At 51.5% G+C, this 26,663-nt stretch overlaps 1 protein-coding gene across 5 annotated transcripts in view; it reads left to right on the forward strand.

Annotated features, from left to right (window-relative positions):
• ABCC8 (ATP binding cassette subfamily C member 8) overlaps positions 1-26,663 on the forward strand; it is a 76,275-nt gene that overhangs the window by 20,255 nt on the left and 29,357 nt on the right. For all 5 annotated transcript variants that reach the window (XM_055318114.1, XM_055318115.1, XM_055318116.1 and 2 more), the window contains exons 7-16: positions 1,776-1,940; positions 5,106-5,261; positions 9,427-9,561; positions 9,905-10,067; positions 19,266-19,306; positions 20,492-20,637; positions 22,400-22,505; positions 22,658-22,774; positions 23,149-23,224; positions 23,915-24,020. In XM_055318114.1, coding sequence (XP_055174089.1) covers positions 1,776-1,940; positions 5,106-5,261; positions 9,427-9,561; positions 9,905-10,067; positions 19,266-19,306; positions 20,492-20,637; positions 22,400-22,505; positions 22,658-22,774; positions 23,149-23,224; positions 23,915-24,020 — 1,211 coding nt within the window. The remainder of the gene's footprint in view (positions 1-1,775; positions 1,941-5,105; positions 5,262-9,426; positions 9,562-9,904; positions 10,068-19,265; positions 19,307-20,491; positions 20,638-22,399; positions 22,506-22,657; positions 22,775-23,148; positions 23,225-23,914; positions 24,021-26,663) is intronic.

Here is a 26,663-nt window from a genome sequence, read left to right on the forward strand (position 1 = left end):
GGGTAAGTTCCGGTGATTTGTTTCGTTGCTTTAATGTAATGGACCCCATGCTCCAGAGCTGGGTCTCTGTGGAAGATGTAGAACCGAAGAATTCCAAAGTGTGTTCAATAGGACCAGGTTTCCCCAAGCCTGCATGCCTTCGTCTTTGACCCAGAACCAACCGCGTGGCCATGTTTCTGACCCCCACAAGCTTGTAGCTGATGATAGAAGACTGGAGGTCAAAGCCAGGTAGACTTAGCTAGTGGATCTAGGATAGTGTTTTGGGCATCACGCAGGTTCATGTTCACATGTTTTGCCTTATCAGCATGTGACCTCGAGCCAGTCAGGTAACCGTGCTGAACTCCATTTCCTCGTGCATAAAATTAGGCCCATAATGGTACTCTTCTCATTGGTGTATCATGAAGATGGAGCTCTGCACCTGATAAATATTGCGCTCTGCCCCTTGCGTCCCTGCCAGGTCAGATCTCAACCCCCACAGCCTAATTTTAAGGTCCATTTCCTGCTTCCAGGACCCTCCCAGGCTTCTCCCTCTGCCTTCCCCTCTGGTACTTTGACCAATGAGGCCAAGTCAGGGGCTTCAGGCCTTGGTAGGGCCTTTCTCTATCAGACCTTAATAGTCTCTCTGTGCCTGCTTCCTGCTGTCCCCAAAAAGAAAAGACTCCTGTCCCACGGAGCCAAGGAGAGATGGTTGTTAAGTTCCATGAAGCAGTGAGGGCTGGTTTAGAAGGCCCAGTTGGACCAAGAGGCAAGATCTTTTCTACTGTCAGGAGGCCCTGTATCCAGGATCTAGGAATTTCTGACTCTAGGGAAAAAGACTCCTCTTAGAGTTCTGATCCCTTGGGCCTGATCCTGGCCATAGACATGCCCTCAGGCTCCTTCTCATCACTTTGTTCCCACCACCCTTCACCCTACAGCAGCTCCCACATCCTGCAAATAGCTTTCAGAGTTCAGGGCAGGGTCTCAGGAAGGGGAGAGTGCTGTCTTCATGGAAATATTGATGTGGTTCTGCTGGGGAGCAAAGTACTTAATCAGGATCAAAGTTTTCCTAGGAGCTGTTGATGCTGAATTTGGAAACAGACGTGCTGTTGTTTTCTGGTATCTTTAGCAACAGAGTCAAAATGGTTGGTTTTTTTTTCCCCAGTGCTTATCATCGGAGATCTTGCTGGAGGTGTTGCAAGAGGACCTTCAGTTTAACAGGAGGACCCCGGAGCCCACAAGGCTGGGGGGCTTCCGAAATCTTCTCAGTCTATCATAGGTGATGAGTTTCCATCTCACCTGGGAGCACTACAGTTTTTCTATTGGTCTTTCCTCTCCAGAAATTTCTACAAGGCAGGCTGTTGGTGAATGTAGGACAAGACCTTAGCTCATTCTGGGTTTTTCTGTAGCACAGAACACACATTGTGGAATCTGTTCAAGCAATTCTGGTTTGGGCTGCTCTGTGATTCACTATATTTGTTTTCGTTCCTTTCAGAGTGAGCTCCCCTGAGTCTGGTGGGGTCTATTTGAGCTGGAAGTCATATTTATGGGCATGAGGTTAGAACTGGACCACACTCTGTTCCCCTAAGTAGGATGATGAAGAGGGTATAGGCCACCCTCCCTGTGGCTAGAAGAATGTTTAGTTGGATTTATCAGCCTTATATTGCCCTTAGACACAGCTGACAGGCTTGGCAAGCATGGAGGGTCCTATAATAATGGCCATCGTGGCACAGTAACAGGTACTGGTGGCGGCTATTTTTCTGGCAATGACAGCCACTTCTGAATTCTCTTTCCAACAGACGCAGTTTCTCGGGGTTTACTTTGTCTCGTCCCAAGAGTTCCTTGCTAATGCCTACGTCCTAGCTGTGCTTCTCTTCCTTGCCCTCCTACTACAAAGGACGTTTCTGCAAGCATCTTACTACGTTGCCATTGAAACTGGAATTAACTTGAGAGGAGCAATACAGGTACTTGGCTAATTATGTTTTTACTTTGCAATAAAAACCACATTATTCATCCTTGTGGATGACTCTAGGAAAAGTCATTATTCATTTGCAAGAATAAATCTGCTGTGCCTTTATTTTTTTGTTGCCCTTTAGCAGTGCTTTGAAACAATAACTATTGACTAAGCAGCCTAGGAGAGTGGAAAGTGCCTTGGGCTGGACTCGGAGAGTGTAGGAGTTCCAGCCCTCGTTCTGCTTTGCACTAGGTCTGCAATGTCACCTGCTCGGCCTTGAATGGGACAGACATCACTATTGGGTCACCTCACTCTTTCCTGTTGAATGCATGCACATGCAGACTCAATCCTTCTCCAGATTCTGTTCCAAGAGCCTGCCACCAGTCTTCTTTGGGTGAAAACAAAAACAAAAACAAAAACAAAAACAAAACAAACAAACAAAAAAACGAGTTTGACATACCAGGACTAGATTGCCTCTAGTATCTATCTGAGCTCCTAAATCTTGGGTCATAACAATGGAGACTTACTAGGCCCAGTAAGTCCCTTGGGTCTAGGTCCTTGCTTCTGTTCCTGATAGCTTCCTTCTCAGAGTGGGTTGAAAGGATGATCAAAATCAGGAAAGACTCGGGGCACTTTTTTAAGCAAGGTGGTGATAAGAGTTGTCTAAGCCCTAGTGTTTTCTTTAGAATTTGGTTCTGCTGCTGGGATGAGGAGACCCAGTGTGACAGTGGTTTAAATAGGATAAAAGTTTGTTTTTCACACCAAGTCAGGGCTAGTAGGGCAGCAGCACACTCATCAGAGACCTTGGTTCCTTCTGGAATGCTGCTCTCATGTGACTTTTGTCTTACAGTTTAAAATGACTATTGACATTGTCATTGTTGGGCCTACACTTAAAACAGCAAAAGAATAAAGGTGGGGCAGTAGGAGGGAATGCTGCCTTGTTTTAAAATCACAACGCAGAAGTTGCACATATCCTCTCCCATCCCATTGATGAGAAATTGGCCACAGGCTATACCTAGAGAGGCTAGAAAGTGCGGTCTTTATTCTTGACAACCATATATGTCCCCCTGGAAATTCTTTCGAAAAGGAAAATGGATACTGGGGGACAACTAGTAGAATATGCTATACTCAGAAATTCCCGTGAAGTCAGTGGAACACTAGGAAGTTGTGACTAAATCCCAAAGCCACCTCATACTTCTGGACAGAAATGTTCCTCAGAATTAACACTGATCAGTCCTCTGGGAGCCAGGATCAGAAACTGTACAGAAAAGTGATTGAGAGGAGAAGGTTATGGCGTAGGCTGGGGACCCTCTCAGGGTCCAAACTCCAGTTATCTTAGTATACAGTCCGCGTGAATGCTGCCCCCCGCAGTTGTGTAGTGCACAGCCTGTGCAGCTGTACAAGACAACGCTGCCCATCCCCAGTGGTTTTTTTTTACTGAGAAAACAGAGTCGTTTCCTCAGGAATGTCATCATGTGAGAATGATGGAAAGAGCCCAGGAAATCTGAGACCTTTTGAGATTCATAGGGGCTCAAAGCTAGGAGGAACCAGGCTATTCCTCAGTTCAGAAAACCTTTCTGAAAATCCCAGCCTCTACACGGACCCTTCCATTGACGGGCAGGCACATTCTACCATAGATAACAGCGAATTTTGCAGTCAAACAGTTCTATAAAAAAGAACAAACAACAGTGTCTATAATTAAATCTTTCTATTTGAAAAAAAAATCTTTCTATTTGTATGTCATAAATTACACACTGACCCAGTATTTCCCAATTACTCTAAAAAAGCAAAAAATGGTTGTTAAACATACTCGTATGTAATTGTTTTAATCAAACTGTCTGAATCCAGGAGAGCTAAATTCAGATGCCATGAAAAGAAAATGCTGGCATTAATTATGGAAACAAGTTAGAAAAACAAATCTTTTTTTCAGAGAGTCACATTAAAATTATAGATAAGAGTCTATGTCTTCATGAGTTTGAGAATAACCACAGTTCTTGCATGAAAAGTTATTAGGCGAAATTCTTGTAGTAAATATATAATTTTTTGACATATGCCAGCTATCAGTTGTGTGTTTCTGTATATCCTGGTCTTTACTGAATAATGCTTTATTTGATAGATTACCCTAGGTTCCTACTTTATTACAAACTGGATTTATTATTATCCCCTGGAGACTGATGTCACATAACATGGGCTGTGCATCTATCTGTCAAAAAATGTCATTGCCATTATTTTAAGTGTTACCCATGGTGTATACAAACCCACAGAAAGACGCAGAATGAGTTCATGCTTTGAGCAAACCTGACCTGCAAAAAAGCCTGGGTTTCATGAAAGATGAATTAAGGGAGCTGGGAATCCACCTTACAACGAATGCACACTAGAATTTCATTTAAAAGCAGGCATCCCTAGGGCATTGAAGATGGGAATGCATTTTTCCTTGTTTAAGAGCACACAACCTGAAAATGCCATCTTCCTAGGAGGCATGATCACTCTGCACATAGAGCTTTTGGGTTCAGAGCTCCCTGGGAGCTGTTACCACGGCTGCTCCCCATCTGCCCTGGAGAGACAGGACAAGACGCTCTGGGTGGCTGGAATCCCAGTGGGGTGGGGCTGATCGACACTTGTACGTGTGTCTCACAGGAGAGCTTCCCAGGCTGACCCCTCATTTTGTTTCAAGGCTCAATTAAGGCAGGACTTGGCCTCTGAGCATACCCCTGCCCCCGGGTGAAGACAGCAGCATTAAAACAGACAGCTGCCCCACTTTATCATTTTTATGGCTCTGAAATGTGTTCTCCATTGGCCTCTGGCAAATCAAGAACACAACTGGATGTGAAGATCTGCTTTTAAGATTTAAGAGCTAATTAAGTCCTGTGCCCCAGGGAGAGGTCTTGCTTTGCTGGGGAAGTCGTTCGCTGGCATGGATTCCTCATTTGAATATTGCCTTTTCTGACCTGCTTGATCTGTAATCAAGGCCCTTTACCTCTCTGAGCCTTACTTACCTCATCTGTAGGATTGGAACACTAATTTTCCGATTGGCGCCCCCCTTATAGAACTGCTCTGGGGCTCCGTGGAGGATTGTCTGCCTGAGAAGGCACTGGCACATTGTAGACACATGGCATCTGGGAGAGGGGATTAGGATGATGGTGACAAATGTGGAGCACTCTTACTCTCATTCCAGACCAAGATTTACAACAAAATCATGCACCTGTCCACCTCCAATCTGTCCATGGGGGAAATGACAGCCGCGCAGATCTGCAACCTGGTTGCCATTGACACCAACCAGCTCATGTGGTTTTTCTTCTTGTGCCCAAACCTCTGGGCTATGCCAGTGCAGGTAAGGGATGCATGTGTGTGGTGGCGGTGGAGGGCACTAAGTTGGAATCTTCTGGTAAATGTCCAGTGACTAGGAGTTCGAGCTCACCATCTTCTATTCCATCTTGGCTTGCACCTTCCACCCCCTTAGAGTCTCCATGGAGCATACTTCTGGCCCCTATACTCTCTCACGGCTGGCAAATGGTCTAGCCATCGCGCTTATCATTAAAGCTTTAGGAAAGCAGCCAGCCTTAAAAAAAAAATAGAATAATCATATGTGGAACACTTTTGCAGACATTAAATGTTATGTTGCTGCAAGTACTTAGTTACATCGAAAAGTGTTCATGATGTATGTTTAAGCCAAAAGTTACAAAATAGTATATGAGGTGAGCTTCGCACTACATTGGAATGTATCTATATACACAGATTTGCACAGATTCATACAGGAAAAGAACTAGAAGTTCACATGGTGGGATTACAGTAATTTTTATTTTCTTTGTGCATTTCTAAATTCTCCAATAAGCCTGTATTATTTTTGAAAATTAAAACCATGATTACTTCTAAAGGTGAACAACCTTTGGAGCTAGCTTTGAAGGAGGTGCATTCTCCCCAACCATAGTAGGAGAATCCTCAGCACAGCTTACCTGGCCCCTGTTTCTCATCTGGAGTTTCTGCCACGGAGCCTGTATTTCACTCTGGTGCTCAGACCAGACCCAGAAATCCCAGAGCGCCTGGAGGCTCCACAGAGGCCACCTAGTATAGAGGATAGTGTCTGGACTTCGGTGAAACAGGTTGATCCAAATACTTACTGTGTCTGAGCCTCAGTTCCCTCATCTCTGAAATACGCCTGATTCCTACCCTCTGGAGTTGCTGTGACAATTCAACTAGATCATGTAAGCAAAGTACCAAGCAGAATGCCTGGCACAGAGTAGTCACTGAGTAAATATCAGATCCCTCGAAATTGCACACTTAGTGAGTAAGGACTTCCCCAGTACAGAATCCATTGTTTCTTGGGATGCAAACTGCACAAACCTTAATCTCAAGTGATTTTTATTGGTCCTTCTAACCTGTAAAACTTGTATTTGAAAGACATTAAAGGAAAAATAGAAGGAGAGGCTTGCACAGGGAGTCAGCTAGGAGTCTTGATGAAGATATAGGAAAGGGAAGGGAATCTGATGGTCCTTTTTATGGGGACAGCCCTATATGGCATCCCCAATTACCACTTACCCACACCTAGACCCCTGTCCACTCCCTTCTCTGCCAAGATGGATCAGAAACTACAGAAGCTATAGAAGGGCCTGGACAGTTCATCTAATACAGTAACCAGCCTTTGATCCATAAGAACTTTCTGTGGTGTTCCCCTGAACAGTCTCCTTTCAAAGATTTTGTGCACCAAACCTACTGTATTGCTATCATTACTATTATTGATAATGTTTATGGAGTTTACGTCATTGCAGACAATACTAATACTAACTAATAACCCTTGCTCCAGGGTCTCTCTCTTGTACAGTTAACCCTCTCCACAACGGGACGCGGTAGTTTCATCCCCACTAATCACTTACCTTTGCTGATTTATCATGAAGTCTCCTTTGGTTTTCCATTTTTAGCTCCTTAAAGGCTATACCTTTGCCCTGAGTACTTTCACCAGCCCTCAAGACGCAGTGTTAACCACCAACGGTTGACAAGTCCCTTCAGCCTAGTCAGGATGCTCTGGGCAGCCTGGCTGGCCACAGGCCATGGGCCTTTGCTAATACTGAAACTAGCCCAGGCGCTCTCTCCTTGATTTGTAATTTTTTTTTTGTCACATATACTTTTTAAAATAACAGCTTCATTAAGGTACAATTCACCCATTTAAAGTGTATAATTCAGTGGGATTTAGCATATTCGGAGCTGCATAACCGTCATCACAATTTTAGAACATTTCCATCACCCCCGCCCCCCCACCCAGGGAAACTGATACCCATCGGCAGTCACTCGTCATCCCCTCCCCCAGCCCTAGGCAACCTCTGGTCTACACAGACTTTCGAAAATCTAATGAAACCTTCTCAGAAAACAAATGTGCATTCACACATTTGCCTACAATTTCAGGAGCTTTACTGGCCCCCTGAAGCTTATGGACACCATGTTAAGGAACTTGGCAATAGTGGGGACTTCTCTGATTCTTTCTTCATCCCCTGGGCGCTGGAGGCCTGGAGAGGGTGGGCCACACTGTGAACTAGTAGCAACGTTACACCCAGGTGTCTCCTTTCTGTGGTTCCCTAGTGACAGTTCCCATGAGGTCTATTTGTTTGTTTTTAAGGAGAGGGTTGCCACCTGGTATTGATCTCTATGTGCCAGGTATCATTCTAGGTGCTTATCACATATATTCATTTAATTTTCAGAGCAGTCTTGATAAGTGGGCATTAAAATTACCATTTTAAGGATGAAGAAGCTGCAACTCAGAGAGGTTAAGTAGCTTGCCTAAGTTTGCACAGCTAAGTGCTGGGATGCATGCAAACTCAGGCTTGCAGACTCCAGCAACTACCATCTCCCCACTACTATACTACGTCACTTTCCTAACTTGCACACAGAGGCGAAAATAGCCCTCATATTCTCCACACTTGCTTCTCATTCTCAGAATCCCTGATTTCTCATATATTCTTCCGAGTGGTCCACTCAGACCCCTGCAGAATAGAGGAATGGACAGAAGAATTTGGGGAGCATCCCAAGGGGTGGGTGGAGGGTGAGAAGGAGCCTAGCAGAAGCAGCAGCTGTGTCTCCAGGTCCCATTCCAGCAGCTCCAGCGCTTGGAGGCAGTGGGGGTTCAGGCACCCACCCCCAGCAGGTGCCACAGTGGCAACGCAGGGAGTGCCCTGGGAGCTTCCTTGGTGTCTGGCTCCATCCAAGCTGCTGAACGATGCCCTGATTGCCTCCATATGAGGACAGTTAATGAAAAGACAGGATGCCAGGGGTAATTTTGGATAAGGTGATGTGAGCAGAACCAGGCAGGAGTAGGAGGTTCTTTATTTTCTAACACGCTCCTCTGCACCCCTGTGTCAGCATTTCACATCAGTGAAACCCTGGGAGGCAGGTGGTGAAGGGGTCACTTACCAGCCCCTAAGATTATGCTAATACAAGAGCCCTTCTGTGATTAACAGAAGTTACAGAGCTGCCCACCCACTCCTCTGTCCTTGAGGTAGTGCAAGGAGCTTAGTGCCAGTTTGGTGTAGGGCTCAGGGAGTACAGGGCCAACCCAGGCAGACGGGTTTCTTTTCCAATTAAGGAAGACAACACATCTGCTCCTCTAGAATAAGCCCTGAATTTAGAGCTATTTGCCTTTGAAGGCAACCTGAGAAGTTGTCATCTTGATGCTTCAGGGGCTGGCAAGAGTAATTTACACTTCTCATAAATATTCAGAATCAGGCAGTCATTTGCATAAAGCTAGGAACAGAATAATTCTCTTTTCAGAGAATACTTGCCAGATTCACTAGAAAATTGAAGACACCAGCCTTCATGGACATATGTATATATGTATTATAGCCAATAAAATGTACATGCCTCTCTAAGAATTATAAAAACCTCTATTTTGATCCAAAGACCACTCTACAGTATGTCACAAATTTAAGAGATCATTTTCATTTTCTTATATTTAGACAATCATTAGTTTATAGAAGACTATTCGTATTTTATTTTTAAAAAGATGCCAGGAAAAAAATGTAAAAAAAGATGCCAGGAGCCTAAGAATGAAAAGTGAACTCTCAGTCCCTGGACTCGTTTTGTCCGGCACAGATGCAACAGTGCCCCTTTGCTCATATGTCACTTTTTTCCCCACATGAGGGAACTGTCAGCCTTGCCAGCCAGCCAGCAGAACAAAGGATGCTATTACACTCATTGTGCAACGTCAGCTCTGAGACTCCCCTCTGAAAGGTAGATTTGGAGAGAGTTAATGGCTCAGCAGGCTGGCAGATAAATACAGTTAGTTATCAGCCCAGAAAGCCACTGCTTGTGTGAGACCCCCATCACATTAATACCTCTTCCCAAAATTGCTTTGTCACACCTCCTCCTCTGGGCCCCAGGGACCACTTGAAAACCTGGGTACAAGGCATTTCCCTCCCTAGGGGACTGAGGAAGGGGGGACTTTGCCAACACCCCCTCCCCCAGGGCGGCCACCAAATCAAAGGAAACTCACCCCCATGACCCTCCTTCAGATCATCGTGGGTGTGATTCTCCTCTACTACATCCTCGGAGTCAGTGCCTTAATTGGGGCAGCTGTCATCATCCTACTGGCCCCTGTCCAGTACTTTGTGGCCACCAAGCTCTCCCAGGCCCAGCGGAGCACACTGGTGAGTGAGCATCCTGCACGTGCTCATGCCCCTCTTCCCCATCCTTCCCCCATGCGGCTGTTTGCTCCCTCTCCCTATACATCCTCCCTCTTCCCCCAGGAGCCCCAGAACAGCCACACACACGCACATCCACACTATCATTAACCTTAAGCAGATCCCTTCACTGTCCAGGCCTCAGTTTCTTTGTCTGTGAAAGGGACTGAATGAAGAAGGCAAGGGGCACCCCCATGGGCACAGGAGCTGGGCATTGTCTGCCAAGCAGCGAGGGCATCGGCTCCGCTCCTTCCTCTTGGGTGGGATGGAGGCAAAGGAAACCCCTTTCTGACTTGGCAACCCCTGGCAGGAGTACTCCAACGAGAGGCTGAAGCAGACCAACGAGATGCTTCGAGGCATCAAGCTGCTCAAGCTGTACGCCTGGGAAAACATCTTCTGCACGCGCGTAGAGATGACCCGCAGGAAGGAGATGACCAGCCTCAGAGCCTTTGCTGTGTACACTTCCATTTCCAGTGAGTCTACCCGGCCGGCCCCATGCACGGCTGCTGATACGCTAGGAGAGGGTGTCAGGGCTTGAGGGGGACAGTGAAGGTGCAGAGGCAGGAGGTGTTGGCAGCACCCCATCCAGGGGAGCCTCACACTGTCTCTTGGAGGGAAGCCCCCAGAAGTCACAGTGTCCTCAGTCACTTACCCAGCAAATGCGTGTCGACAGCCTGCTGTGCGCGGGGCCCTGTCCTGGCCCTCAAGACACAGTGATGACAAAGACAAGGGAAGCCTTTTATGCACTATTGAACTGATCTGTCATCAGGAGGCGGCAATAAGTGCATGAATAGCACCAGTTTTGAATTCTCCGGGGTGTGGGGACTGCTTTCAGTAAGTCAGATTGAGCTTCCACTCACTGCCCTGGGGCAGCTACCATGGAAGGAAGCTTCCATCTAGCTGGGGTGTGAGAAGGAGAAAGCTTCCTAAAAAGCAGAAGTTCAAACCGGAGGTACTCATGAATGTAGGGACTGAATCTGCATTAACCACGTAAGTGGTTAGGAAACCCCAAGCCCAGAAAATAGAGGGCGGGGGGGGGGGGGCCCAAACTGGTAAAACTCCTACAGTCCCAGCAGACACATGTATTACTTTCCAGAGAACATGGGGCTCCAACAGCAAACGCTCCTGTCGAACGATGAGCTAATATAGAAACAAAAATCCACCAGAGGAAAATGTAGCACCCGAGTTAGAGTCAGCAAAATGCAAAACAATAGAATTATTCCCTCAATCCCTGGAAATGATAGAATCGTCTGGAAGAGATAATAAAATAAGCACATTCAACATAATTAAAGAGCTAAAGGAAAGTGTAAAACCCACAAGGTAAAACAGAAAAGTATCAGGGGGCAAAGAGACAAAAGGACTTCTAGAAACTAAAAATTTAGTTATCAAAATTAATTTGGTGGACAGTGGTCCCCAGGTCAGGCCAGGGCTCGTGGAGATCAGTTGGCCGACGGAGTCCTGGCCCAAGGTGATCTTACGGTTGGTCTAGTGGCTCCGAGGACCCGCCGGGTTGTGCTTCCTGCCCGAGTGCATGGTTGGGACGCAGATTGTTGGCAGCAGGCGGGCCTCACGCTGGTGGGCAGGCCTGTCCAGTTTAAGAGCCAGTGTGGTAGGAAGGGCCCAGGCGAAGCCCCCCAGAGAGGGGGAGAAAGAAAACAAACAAAAAGGACCCAAAAACAACTCAAGTGTAAAGTGTAAATGAATTCACAGAGCTGGAGGGAACGTTTGTGAGTCAAAAGATAGGTCTGAGGACGTTACATAGAATGTGGCGAGGGGACGAGGGGACCTAAGGAACGTGTGTCCTGCCAGTTGGGAGAACCATTCTCCAGATGTGACCTCCACAGGTCACATCTCCACTCTCCAGGGTGGGGCGTCTCCCTGAGGTCACTCGTGAGGCAAATGGCACGGCTCACACTAGATCCTCTGGAGACTCGTGCTGTGTTCCACAGACACCTGGACACCTCCGTGGGGTGAGAACTTAGGACACAATGGGGCACCGTTTTCAGACGATTTTCTCCGAGTGGGGGAGCAATAACCAACACTGGGCTCTGAGGGGAGTGGGAAACCGGGGAGGAAGTTAGGGGCGGTGCACGCTGCTGACCGCCTCCCCCAGCTCATGCCTGGAAGAAACGGGGGGCAGGGGTCGCCAGGGGTGGGCCAGCCAGTGGGAGGTGTAGCCGGCCTCCCAGACAGGGTCGTGGAGAATGGGACGGCCACTCGGGTCGTCCGTGTGTTCCTGGTGTTCATATTGCCTACAGAGAGGGTCTGGTGGGGCCAGGTGCCGGCATCCAACCCGCAGTTCCTCACAGGGCAGGGCTTGCTCCGAGCACCCCCAGTGCCCCACCTCCCCGTGTCCATCCAGACCATGGTGGCGCAGCACAGTCAGCAGTGGCCAGGCCATCCGCCATCCGTGGTGCCCGACATGGCATCTTTCTGCAGAAAGTCCCGCTAGGGCCTGCTTTTCTCAGAACGGAGGTGTAAACATGGCAGGCAGCCTCGGCCTCCTGGATTCCTCGGCAGGTTCCTGGTGTCTCCCTCGACCCCCCGCCCTGACCATGCGGTGTTCAGGGCCTCTGAGCCCCCTCAGGCTGCCCACTCCACAGGAGAGGAGGATTGGAAAGGCGTCTGCAGCCCCGGGCCCTCGTCACCCTCCTCTGGGCCAGCTCTGCCGGCCCCTGGGCCTTCTGGTTGTGTGACAGGAACCCCACACTGTGTATAACCCAGGTGAGGACACCTGGCTTCCGGACATCTCATCAGTGGGAGCCACTGCTGAGGTGGAGGAGGGTGACCCTGCAGCCAGGTGACTTCCTCTCCCTATATGCCTCTCCCTGGTATGACAGGGTGGGGTAGGGCAGGCTCCCCACTGCTGGGTGGGAGACAGAGAAAGGAAGCATCAAGGAAACTGGGGACCTGGGGCCCCCAAGACCCCTGGCAGCAACGTAGGGGCAGCCTCCACTCGTCTAGATGGGGGCGGCCCAGCTGCCTTGCTCCTAGGAGACGTAGGCCCGCTTCCTGCATTCCACACCACAAGCTGGGATGTTTGCTACGTGAACGACATTGGGTGACCCCCGGGTCCCGGGCTAGCCCACTGAAGCCTATCTAGTGGATGTTCTTTGACCCCTGGAGCCTCAGAAGACAAGCCATGGCTTTGCAAAGGCCCTGGGGCCAGGAGGACGTGGGGAAAGGCGATGCCATTTGTCGGGGGCTGAGATGACTGCGTTAGGAGCGAGGGGCTCCGGAGCCCAGCAGGGGTCTGCCCAGGGTCCCTCACCTGTCCAGGGCTCGGCGACCTGGAAGGACCAACAGAGCAGTCCAGGCTGGCCCCTGGCAGAGGGCAGTGGAGGGAAGGGAAGCACCCTCCGGGCGGGGTGGAAAGCTCCGGGCTGTTTGCTCACCGCGTGCCCTTCCTGGGTGGGTCTGTGGTCCGCGTGGGAGAGGGAGACAGCGCGGGAGGGGCGCCCCTGGCTTGCAGCTCGAGCTCCGTGTGATTCATGGACCTCCCGGGCTTCCCGCCTGCTGCTCCTGTCACCAGGGATCAGGACACAGGCCATTAGGCTTGAGGTAATGGGGCATCGTTCATTCTCTTCCCTGGCGCCGGCCATGGGGTCCTGGCGCCACAGAGGAGCCCCAGAGTCCCTCTTCCTGGGGGGGGGCCTGCTTGTGCTGCCTGCTGGGGGCGGGGATGGGGGGATGGTACCCCGACACTCTCCCCGCTGCTCTTGCCGTCAGAGCCCGAGCTGGTGCGGGCAAGGCAGGGGGTGACAGGGAAACGGGCGCAGTTTCCCTACCATCAAATCCAGAATCAGAGGAAAAAGGAAGCAGGGCACTCCTGGGGGGTTGAGCTAGCCCAGTCCGGGGGTCCCGCCCTGTACTGAGCACTGCGAGGGCTGCAGGAGACCACGGGGGGAGCTCCCCAGTTTCCAGAGCTGCCGTCGGGGAAACACGTGGCTGGGCACGCTGAGCGGTGAGGACCTGCTGGGTGCTGGCTGCCTCGCGGGCCCAAGGGCACCCAGTCCTCACACAGCTTGGGAGCTGTGAGCCCTGCTGCCCCCGGTACTGAGGCTCAGGGAGGTGCAGTGACCATCCCAGGGCCTCAGTGAATGGCAGAGAACAGAGAAGAAGGAAGCCCATATGGGCTGGGAGTTCCAGGAGCGTCATGCCAGAGGCGGCCTGAGCTGGACCTGGCAGGATGGGCAGGATGTCGGTGAGCAGAAAACGGGGAGAAGCTGGAGGCAAGGGCTGGGGCCGCTCCCCTGGCAAGTCAGTTTAATCCTTATTTCCCTGCAGAAGCAGGTGACTCTAGGTGTCTGAGGTGGGCAAGCTTTGCAGGAGTGACTAAGGGGTCAACCAACAGTCATGCTGCCAGTTCACTTTGTCCTTCGTTCAGCATCCATCCCAGAGCCTTCTCTCTGTGCCAGACTCTGCTGGGGCCTTGTGCATTTAAAAAGAGCCAAGTGGGGGTGGCACAGTTGGTTAAACATCTGCCTTTGGCTCAGGTCATGATCCCAGGGTCCTGGGATCAAGCCTTGTGTCAGGCTCCCTGCTTCTCCCTCTGTCCGTCCCCCTGCTTGTCCACTCTCCCTCTGTCAAATAAATATATAAAATCTAAAAAGAGAGAGAGAGAGAGAGAGAGAGAGAGAGAGAGAGCCAAGCACAATCCTCTCCCTCACAGTCTTGAGAGAGACCATGCCATGAGCAGTGGCGGTGAATGAGGCCAGAGCCAGGGCATCAGTTGCAGGTGCCCTGCTCTCTTTTGTGGTACTTCCCCGACCCTGGCCTCTTTTGTTTCTCTCATCACTTATCTGATAAATATTTACTGAGCACTCATGACATCCCAGGACCTGTGCCAGGCATCAGGGATGTAGTGCTGAGAGGAAATGGTGGTGCCGCCTGTGCTGCTTTTCAACCCAATGAAGACATCTTCCTCTTCTCCCCCTCCACCAGCCCTGCAAGGCTTCATTTACCCCTATTCTGCTCTGGACCCCATGATGAATCACTTCACTCTTCCCTCATTGATACCCACAACCTCTTGTTCCTGCCCTGCCAATCTTTTGGTCTAAATCAGCCCCGCTGCTGAGTTCCTCAGAGTCTAGTAGGGAGGCCAGACTGTGCTGTGAGTGAGAGGAACAGGAAGGGGTATTCCAGGTGCCCTTAGAGTCCTACCTACCCTAGTCTCTAGGGGTCATGGGTGGCAAGGAGACCTTGTCAGAGATGCCCAATGGGTGATGATCGATGAGTCAGATGAGGGGAAGAATGTTCCAGGCATGAAGGCCTAGAGGTGAGAAGGATGGTGGTGTGTTCAAGACTAGAACATAATCTGCTGAGGAGAGAGTAACAAGACCAGATGGTGCAGGACCCTGTGTGCTGTGTTCAGACCCCGGCTTTTCTCCCGAAGCAGGAGAGCCACTGAAAGAGTTGAAGGAAAGGACAGGTGTGTCTGGCATCTCTTCGAGTGTTCCGTGGTCAGGGGTCTTCCTTCTTCCAGCCGGCCTGAACCACGGCCAGGCGGGGCCTCCTTGGAGGGATGTAACTGGCCTCATATCATGTCCTGAAAAACAAAAAAACAAACCCCCAAGCCTAACTGTGTCACAATTGGGGATGTAGGGGTGGGCAGGAGGGTGCTGGTGAACCCCATTTGCAGGCCACCCAGCCTCTCCAGGGCCTGGCTATTCTTGGCAAGTCTTGTCCCTACCCTCCTCCACAGAGGCCCTGACTCAGAGCAGCTGGTGTCTCAGGACAAGTTCACCTCCAGACCCGGTCCCCCTTCCTCCTCTGTCTTCAACATCTGTCCTTCCTTCCAGCAGCTGGCGCAGCCACAGCGTGTTGCCGATGCCTATCCCAGCTCACTCCGCTCAGGCGGAGAGGTGGCTGAGGGAGAGCCAGGGAGGTGCGTGGGTAAAAAGGTCGGTGACAGCGGCCCTCCTGCCATGCTTCCTCCACTGCCAGCAGCCCACCTACCTTTCCCTCCCCTCTGTAGACTTCGGACTGACCATCCACCTGAATGGGAAATAGCCACATGCATTCAAAATACATTTCCCCCTCTGGCAGGTGCACCTGCAGTTAGGCCCAGCCTGGAGCCTGCAGCTCCTCCCTGGCCCTCCGTGGAGACAAAGATCAAGTGAACCAGAAGCACAAATATGGCTGGCCGTACCTCCCGGACACACGGCCTCTGAAATATTTATGGATGTGGTGGAAATGGATAGCTCCTGGTATTGCAGTGCAGGCTGGGGCACCCACAAGGCCAGGGGGGCATTCGTTGAGCAAAGCCAGAGGGAGCGGCTGAGCAGAGCCCTGCTTTGGTGTTGGTTGATTTGATATTTGCTTTGTCTGGGGGATGGCAAGGGGTAGTTGTGAAAAGTTGACACAACCGTTCACTACTATACCTCCAGGACCCAGCGCAACCCCTGGGGCAGAGAAGATCCTCGACAAATACTTTTTGAAAGAATACTTCGTAAAGGATATTTGGAGAGGCAGCTGTTAAAACAACACATACCTGTTTGTCTGTCTACACCATTACAGAGAGACCTTCACTTTCAAAGGCGGCGTGTCAGGCCTGCCTACAGGCAGTTACACTTTGCCATAATGGAACCACACTTCACTTAGAGCTGTTGCACACTACTTCTTGCTCCCTAGCATTACGATTTGAGCACTCTCACGTTCTTCTCCCTCCATTCTGCAGCCCGACCCAGAGAAAATCAAAATGCGTCAGCTCACCCCATGCCAAAGTTGGAGGGAAATCAGTGGTTAGTCATATTTCCCACCCCTTTGCCACCTTTAACGTCTTACAGGGCTTCATGGGGTTCGGGAAAACAGAGGCAAGGCCTCAGGTCTTCAACTTGTAACAACTGGGACACCTCACTGCCTTCCCCCCACCCTCACAAGCATACAGGACTGTCTGCTGAGCTGAGACCCACCAGAGCCTGTAGCATCCCAGGCTCCCTAGTGTCAGATCCTGCCATCCTCAGTTCCAGTCGTGGCCACCCCAGGGCCCAGGGGGGTGGTCTTCAGAGAGGTCTTGAGGACACACAAGCAGCTGGTGATTCTCCCCACCCCCCAGCCCCCACCCTGAACAGCACCCAGAGTTCCCTGCACAAAGCCTGTCCTTCCAGGAGACGAGAGGGTGGGGGAAACAGAAAATCTCATTTTCATTCGCTAACATCTGCATACAACAACAGAACAGAGCAGAAATTAATTATATCATATACATTCTCCACACTGCTGCATCAGCGTCGGAAAACTCCTTTTCAAATTTATTTATACCTTGTCTCATTCCTCAAAGGAGTTTCAGGCAGCTACAAGAATAAGGAATAAAATAGGGAAAAAATAAATTAAAAAAAAAAAAAACACGACCAGAGAAAACATGCAGTAGAACAAAATAGAACAAAATATCAATTATCACACATTTCTGACTGCAAAATCTCCCCTGGAGTTGATGTACCACATTTACTAAAACAGCCACTTGGCATTAGATGTTGCCAGTTTATTTTGTTTCGGGTGGTTTATTGCTGTGGCTGTGGTTTTGTTTTGCTGTGACAGATAGTACTGCAGCTCACACCATCCTGCTGAGGGCTTTGTGCTTCTCTTGAGTGATCATTCAAGATAAACTCCCAGGAGAGAGATTATAGGATTGGAAGGTCTGAACTTCTGTGTGGCTCTAGCTAACAAAGCACCAGATTGCTTTCTAAGCAGAGTTGTACCAATTTGCAACCTGACTTCAAGCCGACCCTTGAGCTGGGAGTTGAGCCTCAGATGTGTGGGAGGGGTCTCTGCCTGGGGCAGGGGGGCTAGTGGTGGTGCACTTTGGAGGAAGGTGGTGCCTTCTCCTGTTTGGTCATGGATGGGGATGCGCAGGAGAGAAACAGAAGGAGGCTCTTGCCCTGAAGTTGCTGTCTGGAATACCTGGCCCTGGAGGCGATGAGCGTGGCTACCCCAGTGTTTACAGCTGCGTGGTTGGTGTTGATCAAGGGCCCAGGACTACTGGTGTCTCCTCTCCCTCCCTCTCCTGAGCCCATGATGGCTGTGCTATGTCCTAAGTCCCTGAGCTGGATCCCTTACACTGTAGGAAAAATGTATAATGTTTGTACTCCCTGCCAGAGACTCTGAGGGAGAGCTGTGGTATTGTGGAAGGTACCTGGAGACCATAGTGCCTTCTCCAGGAAAGGGCAGTTAAAGGTCAGGTATGATATTGGTGTTGATAAAAAGCCTTGTGGTCAGAGAGGTTAGCAGTACCTCCAAGAGCTCTGGCTGGATTTCCTCCAAGACACTGGGAGCTCTCCAATGGCTGGGTCTGCTTTCCTCATCAGATTAGGAATTCCCCAAAAATGGGCCCAAAGTCTTTCCTGTCTGCTAGGGAACCCCCTAGAGGCATGTTCAATGTCTCCCCATCCTAACAGGGGCTTCCTGAGAGCATAGTTCTGTCCCCTTCCTCAGACAAGGACCGCCCCCTCCATGGGCAGACGCTATGTTCTTCCACTCACTAGGGGTCCCACATCTCCAGAATACACTGTCCATGTACTAGCTGGTTCAGGACTTTTGGAGTCAGTGGACAGTCAGCTTCTTGGAATGGTGTTGACCATCTGTAATTCTTCAGTGTTTCCAGGGACTTCACCATTCATTAGATAGGGGCCATGTGCACAGGCTGATCTGTTGGCATCTGGCTCCTGGCTCCTGGCTCTTGGCTCCTTCTGCTTTAATTTGGCTAATTATACAACCAGACTCCTTGCTGGGCTGGGCCGGGCTGGATGAACCTCCTGGAAGGAAGGAGCGGGAGATGGGAAGGTGGCAGCTAGCATAGTCATCCCTTACTGTAGGAGGGCTGCTCTTCGGAAGTTAAGGCCTGGGGTCAGGGCTCTCTCCGGCGTCTCACCCCTTGGGCCAGAGGAGCATGACCCGTGGAGCAGAACTATGCTAATAGCCTGGCAGGTGTGATGTTCAGGCAGCATCCGGGACTCTCAGAGCCTGTTCTCTACATCATCTCCTCTTACTTTGGAGGAAGCCAGAGTGTGCGAACAAATAAGTACAAATTTACAAAAACCAGGTGAAGAAACCAAGGCCTGGGAAGGGTAAATGACCTGCCCAAGGTCAGGGACTCTACCCTCGTCTGACTTGAAGTCCAGCTCCCTTTGCTCTGAGAAGGAGGGTACCCCTTCTGTGCAGGTGCAGCAAAGCACCTGCCCCCACCTGGGCATGGACTCTAAGCCTTAGAGCCAAGGGAGACCCTCTTTTAAGCTGTTATGAATCCCTCAGCATGAGCGAGTTTGAAATCCTTCCCAGGAGCCTTGAGAGATTAGGACACCCCTAAGCCTCAGAGAGAAGCTGGCTTGAGGGGATATGGGGACCAGAGGCAGAGGAAGGGGTAGCAACCTGGTGCCCCCAGACACTGACGCTGCTGACCCCCTAGTTGGCCAGAGACAGTCCTCTTTCCACCACTTCTCTCACCACTGCACACAGGGCTTCCTTCACACCAGCTACCTGGAGCAGAATAAAAGCATCGAAGCCTTTGTCTGAAGGCTGGGTCTTAGACGCAGGGGACAAGAGTCCTGAGGGAGGCAAAGTCAGGAGCTGGAGGGGCCGCAGAGCTGGAGAAAGGACCGCCTCCGGGCCGGCCTGGGCAGCTTCACCTTTAGCCATCTTATGCCTCCCACTAAACTCCCCTTGTGCTTCCTCCACAGTTTTCATGAACACGGCCATCCCCATCGCAGCAGTGCTGATCGTAAGTGGACCCCTGCTGCCTCTCCGGCGGGGGCGGGTGGCAGAGAGTGGCTGTGGCCAGAGGCTGCCCCGGGTCTGGCCTTTCTGCACAAGGGGTTCGGATGAGGCGCTCAGCACTGGGCACCTCATCCAAAAATAGGGCGACAGATTGCAGATCCGTCCCCGACATCAGGTAGGCAGGGGCCTCCGCCTCTGGGCCTGGAAGACCAGTGGCTTAGGCTTTAAAGAAATCTCACTGTCTTTTAAAAAGAGCTGTCAAACTCTTAAGTTATAAAAATAAGACACGTTTATCGCAGAAGCGTTGGGAAACTCAGAAAAGAAAGGACAAAGAGATTTTAAAACACTCGTGATCCCACTGGCAACATTGTCAATGTGTTTCTTTCCAGTCTCTTTTTAAGGCACGTTATATGACATTTTTACAAAACTAGGATTGTGCTGTGCATGCTGTTTTGTAACCTGCTTTTTGAAATTTCAGTACGTGGCACGAACAATTCTCCGCGTCATTCAGTAGTACGATGGAGGTTTTCTAATGCAATTTTGACCCAAGCTGTGTGGGAGTCCAGCAGTGTGGGCCGAGGTGTGCCCCTCCAGGAGGGCCCAGGCCTCCGCCTGCCCAGGGCTCCCACCCGGGTTCTGTGACGGCCACAGTTCTTTAAAAAGACGCATGTGTTTCCCCCCGGGGCCGGAGTCTCTGAGCTGTGGCGAGTTCACAGCCTGTCAGGCACACTTGGGAATTCACTTTTGACATGATCTGCTGGGCTGGTTCTGGCCTGGCTCCTTGAGGAACTCTGGGTGACAGAAGCTGCTGAGCCACCCACGTAGCCAGCCAGGTAGCCAGCCAGGTAGCCAGGGGCGGGCACAGACAGGAGGTGGCTTGGGAATGACCAGGGGTACATTTTCCCCGACTGGGGACTGCTGTCTGAGGGGAGCAGAGCTGACCACCCCGAGGGCTCCTCTGGTCGTTCCTGGCAGGGACGGGGCAGGACAGGGAGCAGCGGCCCCAGCCCTCCAGCTCAGAGTCCTGAACTTGCTGGAGACATTTCGAGGAGATGACTAAAGATGATGAAGGGGTCTCTAAGTGAAAGTTCTCCTTGGGTCCCCTGCTCCAGGCCAAGGGCCGAGGGCTGCCAGTGTGGGAGAGGCCCATGCTCCGCGTCATGCATCTCACATGTGCCTCTGTCCACAGACCTTCGTCGGCCACGTCAGCTTCTTCAAAGAGGCCGACTTCTCACCCTCGGTGGCCTTTGCCTCCCTCTCGCTCTTCCACATCCTGGTCACACCACTGTTCCTGCTGTCCAGCGTGGTCCGGTCTACAGTCAAAGCTCTAGTCAGGTGAGAGGAGGGTTCAGCAAGGACTCTGGACTGGCAGCTCGTGTGGTGGCACCAGGGCTTGCTCCAGTGACCACTACAACTACAGCTGTTCGGTCCAAGACATGCTTCCCTGTTGATCTGGGCCTCTCTGAAGGTGGTCCTAGTTGGCCAGGGGGACATAGCCATGTGTGGCTCCCCTCCATGCCATCCCTGAGAAGGAGTCAGGCAACTGGCTTACATACCTCCAAGGAGAGGGACTCAATGGCACGTGCAAGACAACTCTATAAAAAAAGGAAAAAATTCAGTATTGAGTCAAAATGGGTATTTCCTCATAAATCCTACCCATCAGTACTAGTATCACCCTCCAGAGCCACCCAGGGTGGCTCCCACTGTTCCTCCCCACATGGCAGCCCCTCGGACTTCAGAAGGTATCCACTGAATCTTTGTCTTCCTCAGGCTGAACATCCCCTCTTCTTTCCACGGGTCCCAGAGCCTTCCCGACCCTGGTCAGTAAAGCAGCTTCCCCTAAGTGCCTGCATGTCCTCTTCCCCGATAGCCTGCAGCTCTGGGGGGCCCCCACTACTGGGCTCTAGAGCTGGCCACTCTCCCAGAGGCATCACCCCCTTGGGAATGAAAGCCTGAGGGCAGAGGGCTGAGGTTTCAGCTGGGGAGTTCCATACCTGGAGTGTGACGATCTCCTTGACCCTCTGAAGTAGCTCCTTGGAAGCCAGGCCTTGGCCTGCCTCTGGGGAGAGCCGGCTGTGTCATTTCCCTCTGCCAGTGGGACCGCACAGTAACAAATGTGCTCTGTACCCAAGCCTCTTCAACCTTGAGGAAAGTGACACCCCTGTCGCATGAGGCCCTGGCAGGTCCTAGGCAAGCTGGCAAGGAGAAATAATCGTTGGAACAAAGTCCCTGGTGGAAAGAGCAACTCACACGAGGAAGCTCTGGCCAGGGTTCTAGGGTAGGAGGGAGCAGAGCTCCAGCAGGGTTGTGGTCAAAGGAGTATATGACTAGGGAGTAGTTAAACCAGGGCTGGGAAACGATGGCTCCCATTTCCAGGCTGGGCTGCGCTGATTCAGTTTAATTGGCCATGGCACAGTGACTTCTAATGACCATCCCTCCTCCCCCACCCCCACCCCAGCCCAGGATGTGACTCTGTATAGAAACCACAGGTTCCAGGATGCTGGCCCAGCTGGAAATCCCTTGTGCTCACCTTGAAGCATTTCCATAATCTCAGGGTCACCAGGCTATCTGAGGCCTTCTCCTCCTTGAGTTGGGAATAATGGCAACCTCCCCAGTGGGAAGCGTTTAACACAGTGTTTGGCATGCAGTATGTGCTCAATAATTGTTATTGAGTAATTATTATTGTTAATGACAATAATAATTAATCCAATAATTGGATAATATTGGACATTAATTGGACAATAATCCAAATCCTAACTAACCCTGGCTCTGACCAACCTTAACTCCAGCAGTAACTGATAAAGCCCAACATCAAAGAACCAACTTTAACATTTACCTAACCCTAAAACTAACCAATCTCACCGTAACCCGGACCCTAACCCAGTCCCGCTGACTGGTCAACTGGAACAAATCCGGAGGACAACTGCCCACCATGGATGCCCTCCAGTCTGGCCCCCTCCAGTGTGGGCTTTGTGGGGACAGCACCGCAGGACCCAGAACCTTCTCAGAGCTGCTCTCTCAGGCTGCGCCCTCCTCCCTTTCCCCCTCCCCTCTGCCCCTGGCAAGGGTGAGGGGTGTCTCTGTGCTTCCTCTGCAGCGTGCAGAAGCTGAGCGAGTTCCTGTCCAGTGCAGAGATCCGTGAGGAGCAGTGTGCGCCCCGTGAGCCTGCGCCGCAGGGCCAAGCCAGCAAGTATCAGGCAGTGGTGAGTGCCCGGCTTTCCCCCCTGCCCATCTCAGTGTTTTTCTCTTGTGCCCTGCTGTGTCCTGCCTCAGCCTTTGCTCACAGGAAGGGGGACTCCCTTCCCTGCCCCTGTCCCAGCCCTATGGATCCTTACCTCCCCCTGACCATTCCCAGCCCCTTAAGGTCGTGAACCGCAAGCATCCAGCCCGGGAGGACTGTCGGGGCTTCTCGGCCCCGCTGCAGAGGCTGGCCCCCAGTGCAGATGGGGATGCTGACAGCTGCTGTGTCCAGGTGAGTCCGAGACCCTGCACCCCCACACCTGGCTCCCCGGCACCATTTCCAGGAGGGAGCTCGGCACCAGAGACCTATGTGCTGAGTCCTCTGACCTAGAGGTCACCCTGCCTGCCTGGAGGGTCCGTGGCAGTCCCAAAACTAGGAACAGGTCTTCCTCTTCTGTTGAATGGGGGAACACGTGATTGTCCTCTTAGAGAGGGTTCCTTGGGCAGGGATCAGCATGAGAAGGCCATGCCCCCACTCCTCTGCCCTAGAAGTGATCCAGGGCCTGAAATCTGTCTTTTGGCTTTCATGGGGGAGGGGAGGCAAGAGACCGGTCACACTGAGAACCTCTCTGTTCTCTTCTGGGCGGTGGGGTACCACCAATAAAGATCATTGGAGGCTTCTTCACATGGACCCCTGATGGAATTCCCACACTGTCCAACATCACCATCCGCATCCCCCGAGGTACGGCCGGCTCACCTCTCCAGTCTGGGGGTGCCCCTTCCCCCTGTCCCACTGAGTGACAGAAAGAAAAAGAAAAATCAGCACGTATTGAGTACCTGCTCAGTGCTCACCCTTGGTGGATACTCTGGAGTATGAACTCCACAGAGAAGTGGGCTGCATCCTCTAGGAGTCCACATGCTAGTGGGAGTGCAGAAGCAAGGACAGGACGAGACAGCGGGACCTTGATGTCCAACCATCTGCGGCAGACATACGGGTGCCTCACAGAAAGAAGAGCAGTCCCGAGTAGCCAGGGAAGGTGCTATGGAAGAGGTGGGGTACCTGAAAATGAGCAGGATCCCTCGGGCCGTGAGGCACAGTGGGCATCCTGGCAGAGGCAATAGTATGAGCAAAGAAAGCATGGAGGTGGGGTGGACGTGGGACCCAGAGTGGCCTTTGTTGGGACCATGAGGAGCTGGGCTCACACTAAGGAGCAAGAGAAAGGAGAAGCAAGGACTCAGGAAGGAGTAGAGGATCACTAGTAGAGGAAGGACCTGGGAAAGTTTCCAGAAGGAAAGGCTCAGAGGGGGATTCCAGGTGGAAGGAAAGCAAATGGGAGTCCCAGGGTTGGGTGGATCTGTCTGTTTTTTCTGGGTGGCAGTCGTTCAGACTCCCTCCTGCCCCAGTCCGATCTGCTACCCACCCTCCCTGCAGGCCAGCTGACCATGATCGTGGGGCAGGTGGGCTGCGGCAAGTCCTCACTCCTCCTAGCCACCCTAGGGGAGATGCAGAAGATCTCAGGGGCCGTCTTCTGGAACAGGTACTAAATTCATCCTCAGGGCTCAGTGGGACGAGCTGCCAGTGGGCAGGTAGGCAGCCTTTCAACATCCTTAGTGGAGGGTGCATCACGCACTTATCCAGTACTCAATGCTGTTCAATGTTATTCTCATCATCATCATTAGTACTTATTAAACCCTTACTATGTGCCAAGTACTTTGCTAAGTGCTCTGCATGCATTATTTCATTTAATCCTTATGACAACCAGCAAGGTAAGAACTGTCAACAGCTCTTGTTTTATACAGGAGAGTTAAAACTACTTTGCCCTAAGTCACTCTGCTAGTAAGCGGCTGAGCTGGAACTCTAACTCCATTCCGTTTGACTCCAGACCCTGTGCTCACTCAGCTGCACTGCCTCTCTGTGTGGGGAACTGCAACACAAACACTGGTTTCCGGCTTGGTCATCAGCAAAGCCGACACAGACCATTCAGTGGGTGTTTTGAGGAGCCAGAGATAACCCAGACAAACGTGGGCTTCTGGACAAAGATCACTGTCTTAATTAAAGAGCCAGATCCCCCGGTTGAGTCAATCACGAATCTATTATTTATACCCACCTACTTCCAAAAATCACTTGAAACCAGTTGATAAAGGATGCATATAAAATAGAAGCTTTTTAAAAAGAAGAAAAGAAATGAAGAGGGTGAGGCTCGGGGGCTCACCTCCCTGCCAAACCCTCAGCCCAGGGCAAGGGGCACCTGACAGGTACGTAGAGCACTTTTAGGAATAAAGTTTGCAGCCAATCCAGCAGAGGACAAGCTTTCCCTACAATCATTTCTAGGGGGAAATTATCATTCAAGAAGGCAGGTTTTCATAGGCCTGAGTACAGAACTGAACAGAGAAAAAGACCTCGGGCCCAGTGTCTGAATATCTGTAGGCATCTCCATTTCCTGCTTTTCCAAAATGTCCCTGAATGGTGCATCCAAGAGACGGCAAGTTTCCCTTCTCGGTGGGGCTATGGGCTGGCAGACAAGCTCTTTGGGTTTCCCATGACGTCGGTCCCTGGGCTCTTTTTTTTAAGGGTTTATTTATTCATGAGAGATGGAGAGAAAGAAGCAGAGACACAGGCAGAGGGAGAAGCAGGCTCCATGTAAGGAGCCCGATGCAGAACTCGATCCTGGGACCCCAGGATCACACCCTGAACTAAAGGCAGACACTCAACCACTGAGCCACCCAGGCATCCCTGGACAGAGGGGTCTCTGCCTCCATTCCCCATCTTATTTGGGGGATTTCCCAACACGGCCTGACTGGGAAGGAAGAGCATTAGGTTTGAGGTCACTTTGTAGGTCCCTTGTACCAACTGTCCCTTAGGGCTCTGAAGGGAGGAGGCCTGGCACATTGGCTGACAGCATGTGTCTGCAAAGGGAAGATGGGATCACGGAACCCAGAGATTGGGGCTGCCCCTGGATTCTGGGGTCTGTGTCCCACTCAGCATGAGTCAAGCCCCCTGTGAACCCCCTCCTTTTGCCCCACTTTCTTCATCTCCTCCCCAGGCCCCAACCTCGGGGTGGGGGGGCTCGAGGATGCCTCACACCAGCATCAGCCCCACTCTGTCCTCTGCAGAGGCAGCAGGCATGCTTGGCAGGGGTTCAGCCCCCACCCCTTCTCCAAGCTTTGCCAACCCTCAGGGTCTGACTACCGCCACCTCTCTCTTTGAGAACCTCTGCTCCAGCCCAGGGGATCCAAGGGGACCTCCCTAGGGCAGCTAACATTGAGCAGCTCTTCTGTGCCAGGCACTGTGCAAGGCACTTTATTACTTTCATTGTCCCAGGCAGTCTTCACCAAGCTCTGTGAGGTAGACATCATTAACCCCACTTAATAGATGAGGAAACTGAGGCAAAGCAAGTTAGCTGAGGCCACACAGCTCTCAAATGGCAGAGGTAGGGTTTGAACCTAGGTGCTCAAGGCCATGGGCTTCAACTGAGTCCTGAAAGAGAAGGAGTCCAAGAGCTGTGTGAGGAAATCGTTAGCCTGGCAGTCCCAAGGCCAGCAGGCCCCATGACCACGGCACCGCCCTACCTCCTCAGCAGAGCCACTGTCCAGGTGCTCACAGCTCTGTCCCCATGACGCTCACCCTCAACAGGCAGGTGGGCCCCAGCTCCCCGATCGGCTCCAGTCTGGGGAGTGGGGTGGTGATGCAAAGGTCCTCTCACCCCTCCAGGATCCATTTGTCCCTTTCCACCGTGCAACTTCCATCCCAAGCACAGCGAGGCACATCCTGCACATCCTTGCAGCCAACCCTAGGAAGTTGCGAGACTTTGTTCACCACTCAGCTCAGGCTCCAGTCTCTCTACCTTGATGTATTCACTCACCCCCTGTTTATTGAGCACCTACTGTGTGCCAGACCCTAGGCACAGCGACAGCAATGCAACGGTGATTAAGACACGGCCCTTTTATGGGAGGGGAAGGGAGATCAGTGCCGTAGTCGAGCGCAGAGGAACAAGGATCTCTGTGGCCAAGAAGGGAAGGCTCACGTGGATGTGGTACTTGGGCCTTGAAGGATGAGCGGGTTTCCTCAGATGAAAGAGGCAAGGGTAGGAGGAGAAGGTGTTCCAGGCAGGGGTACGGCCTGGGCAAAGGCAGGCTGATCAGAACATGATTGTGGTACCTGGAGCACTGAGGGCGTGGGG

This window comes from Nyctereutes procyonoides, unplaced genomic scaffold (genome assembly GCF_905146905.1).
Source record: "Nyctereutes procyonoides isolate TBG_1078 unplaced genomic scaffold, NYPRO_anot_genome, whole genome shotgun sequence".
Classification (NCBI taxonomy): Eukaryota; Metazoa; Chordata; class Mammalia; order Carnivora; family Canidae; genus Nyctereutes; species Nyctereutes procyonoides.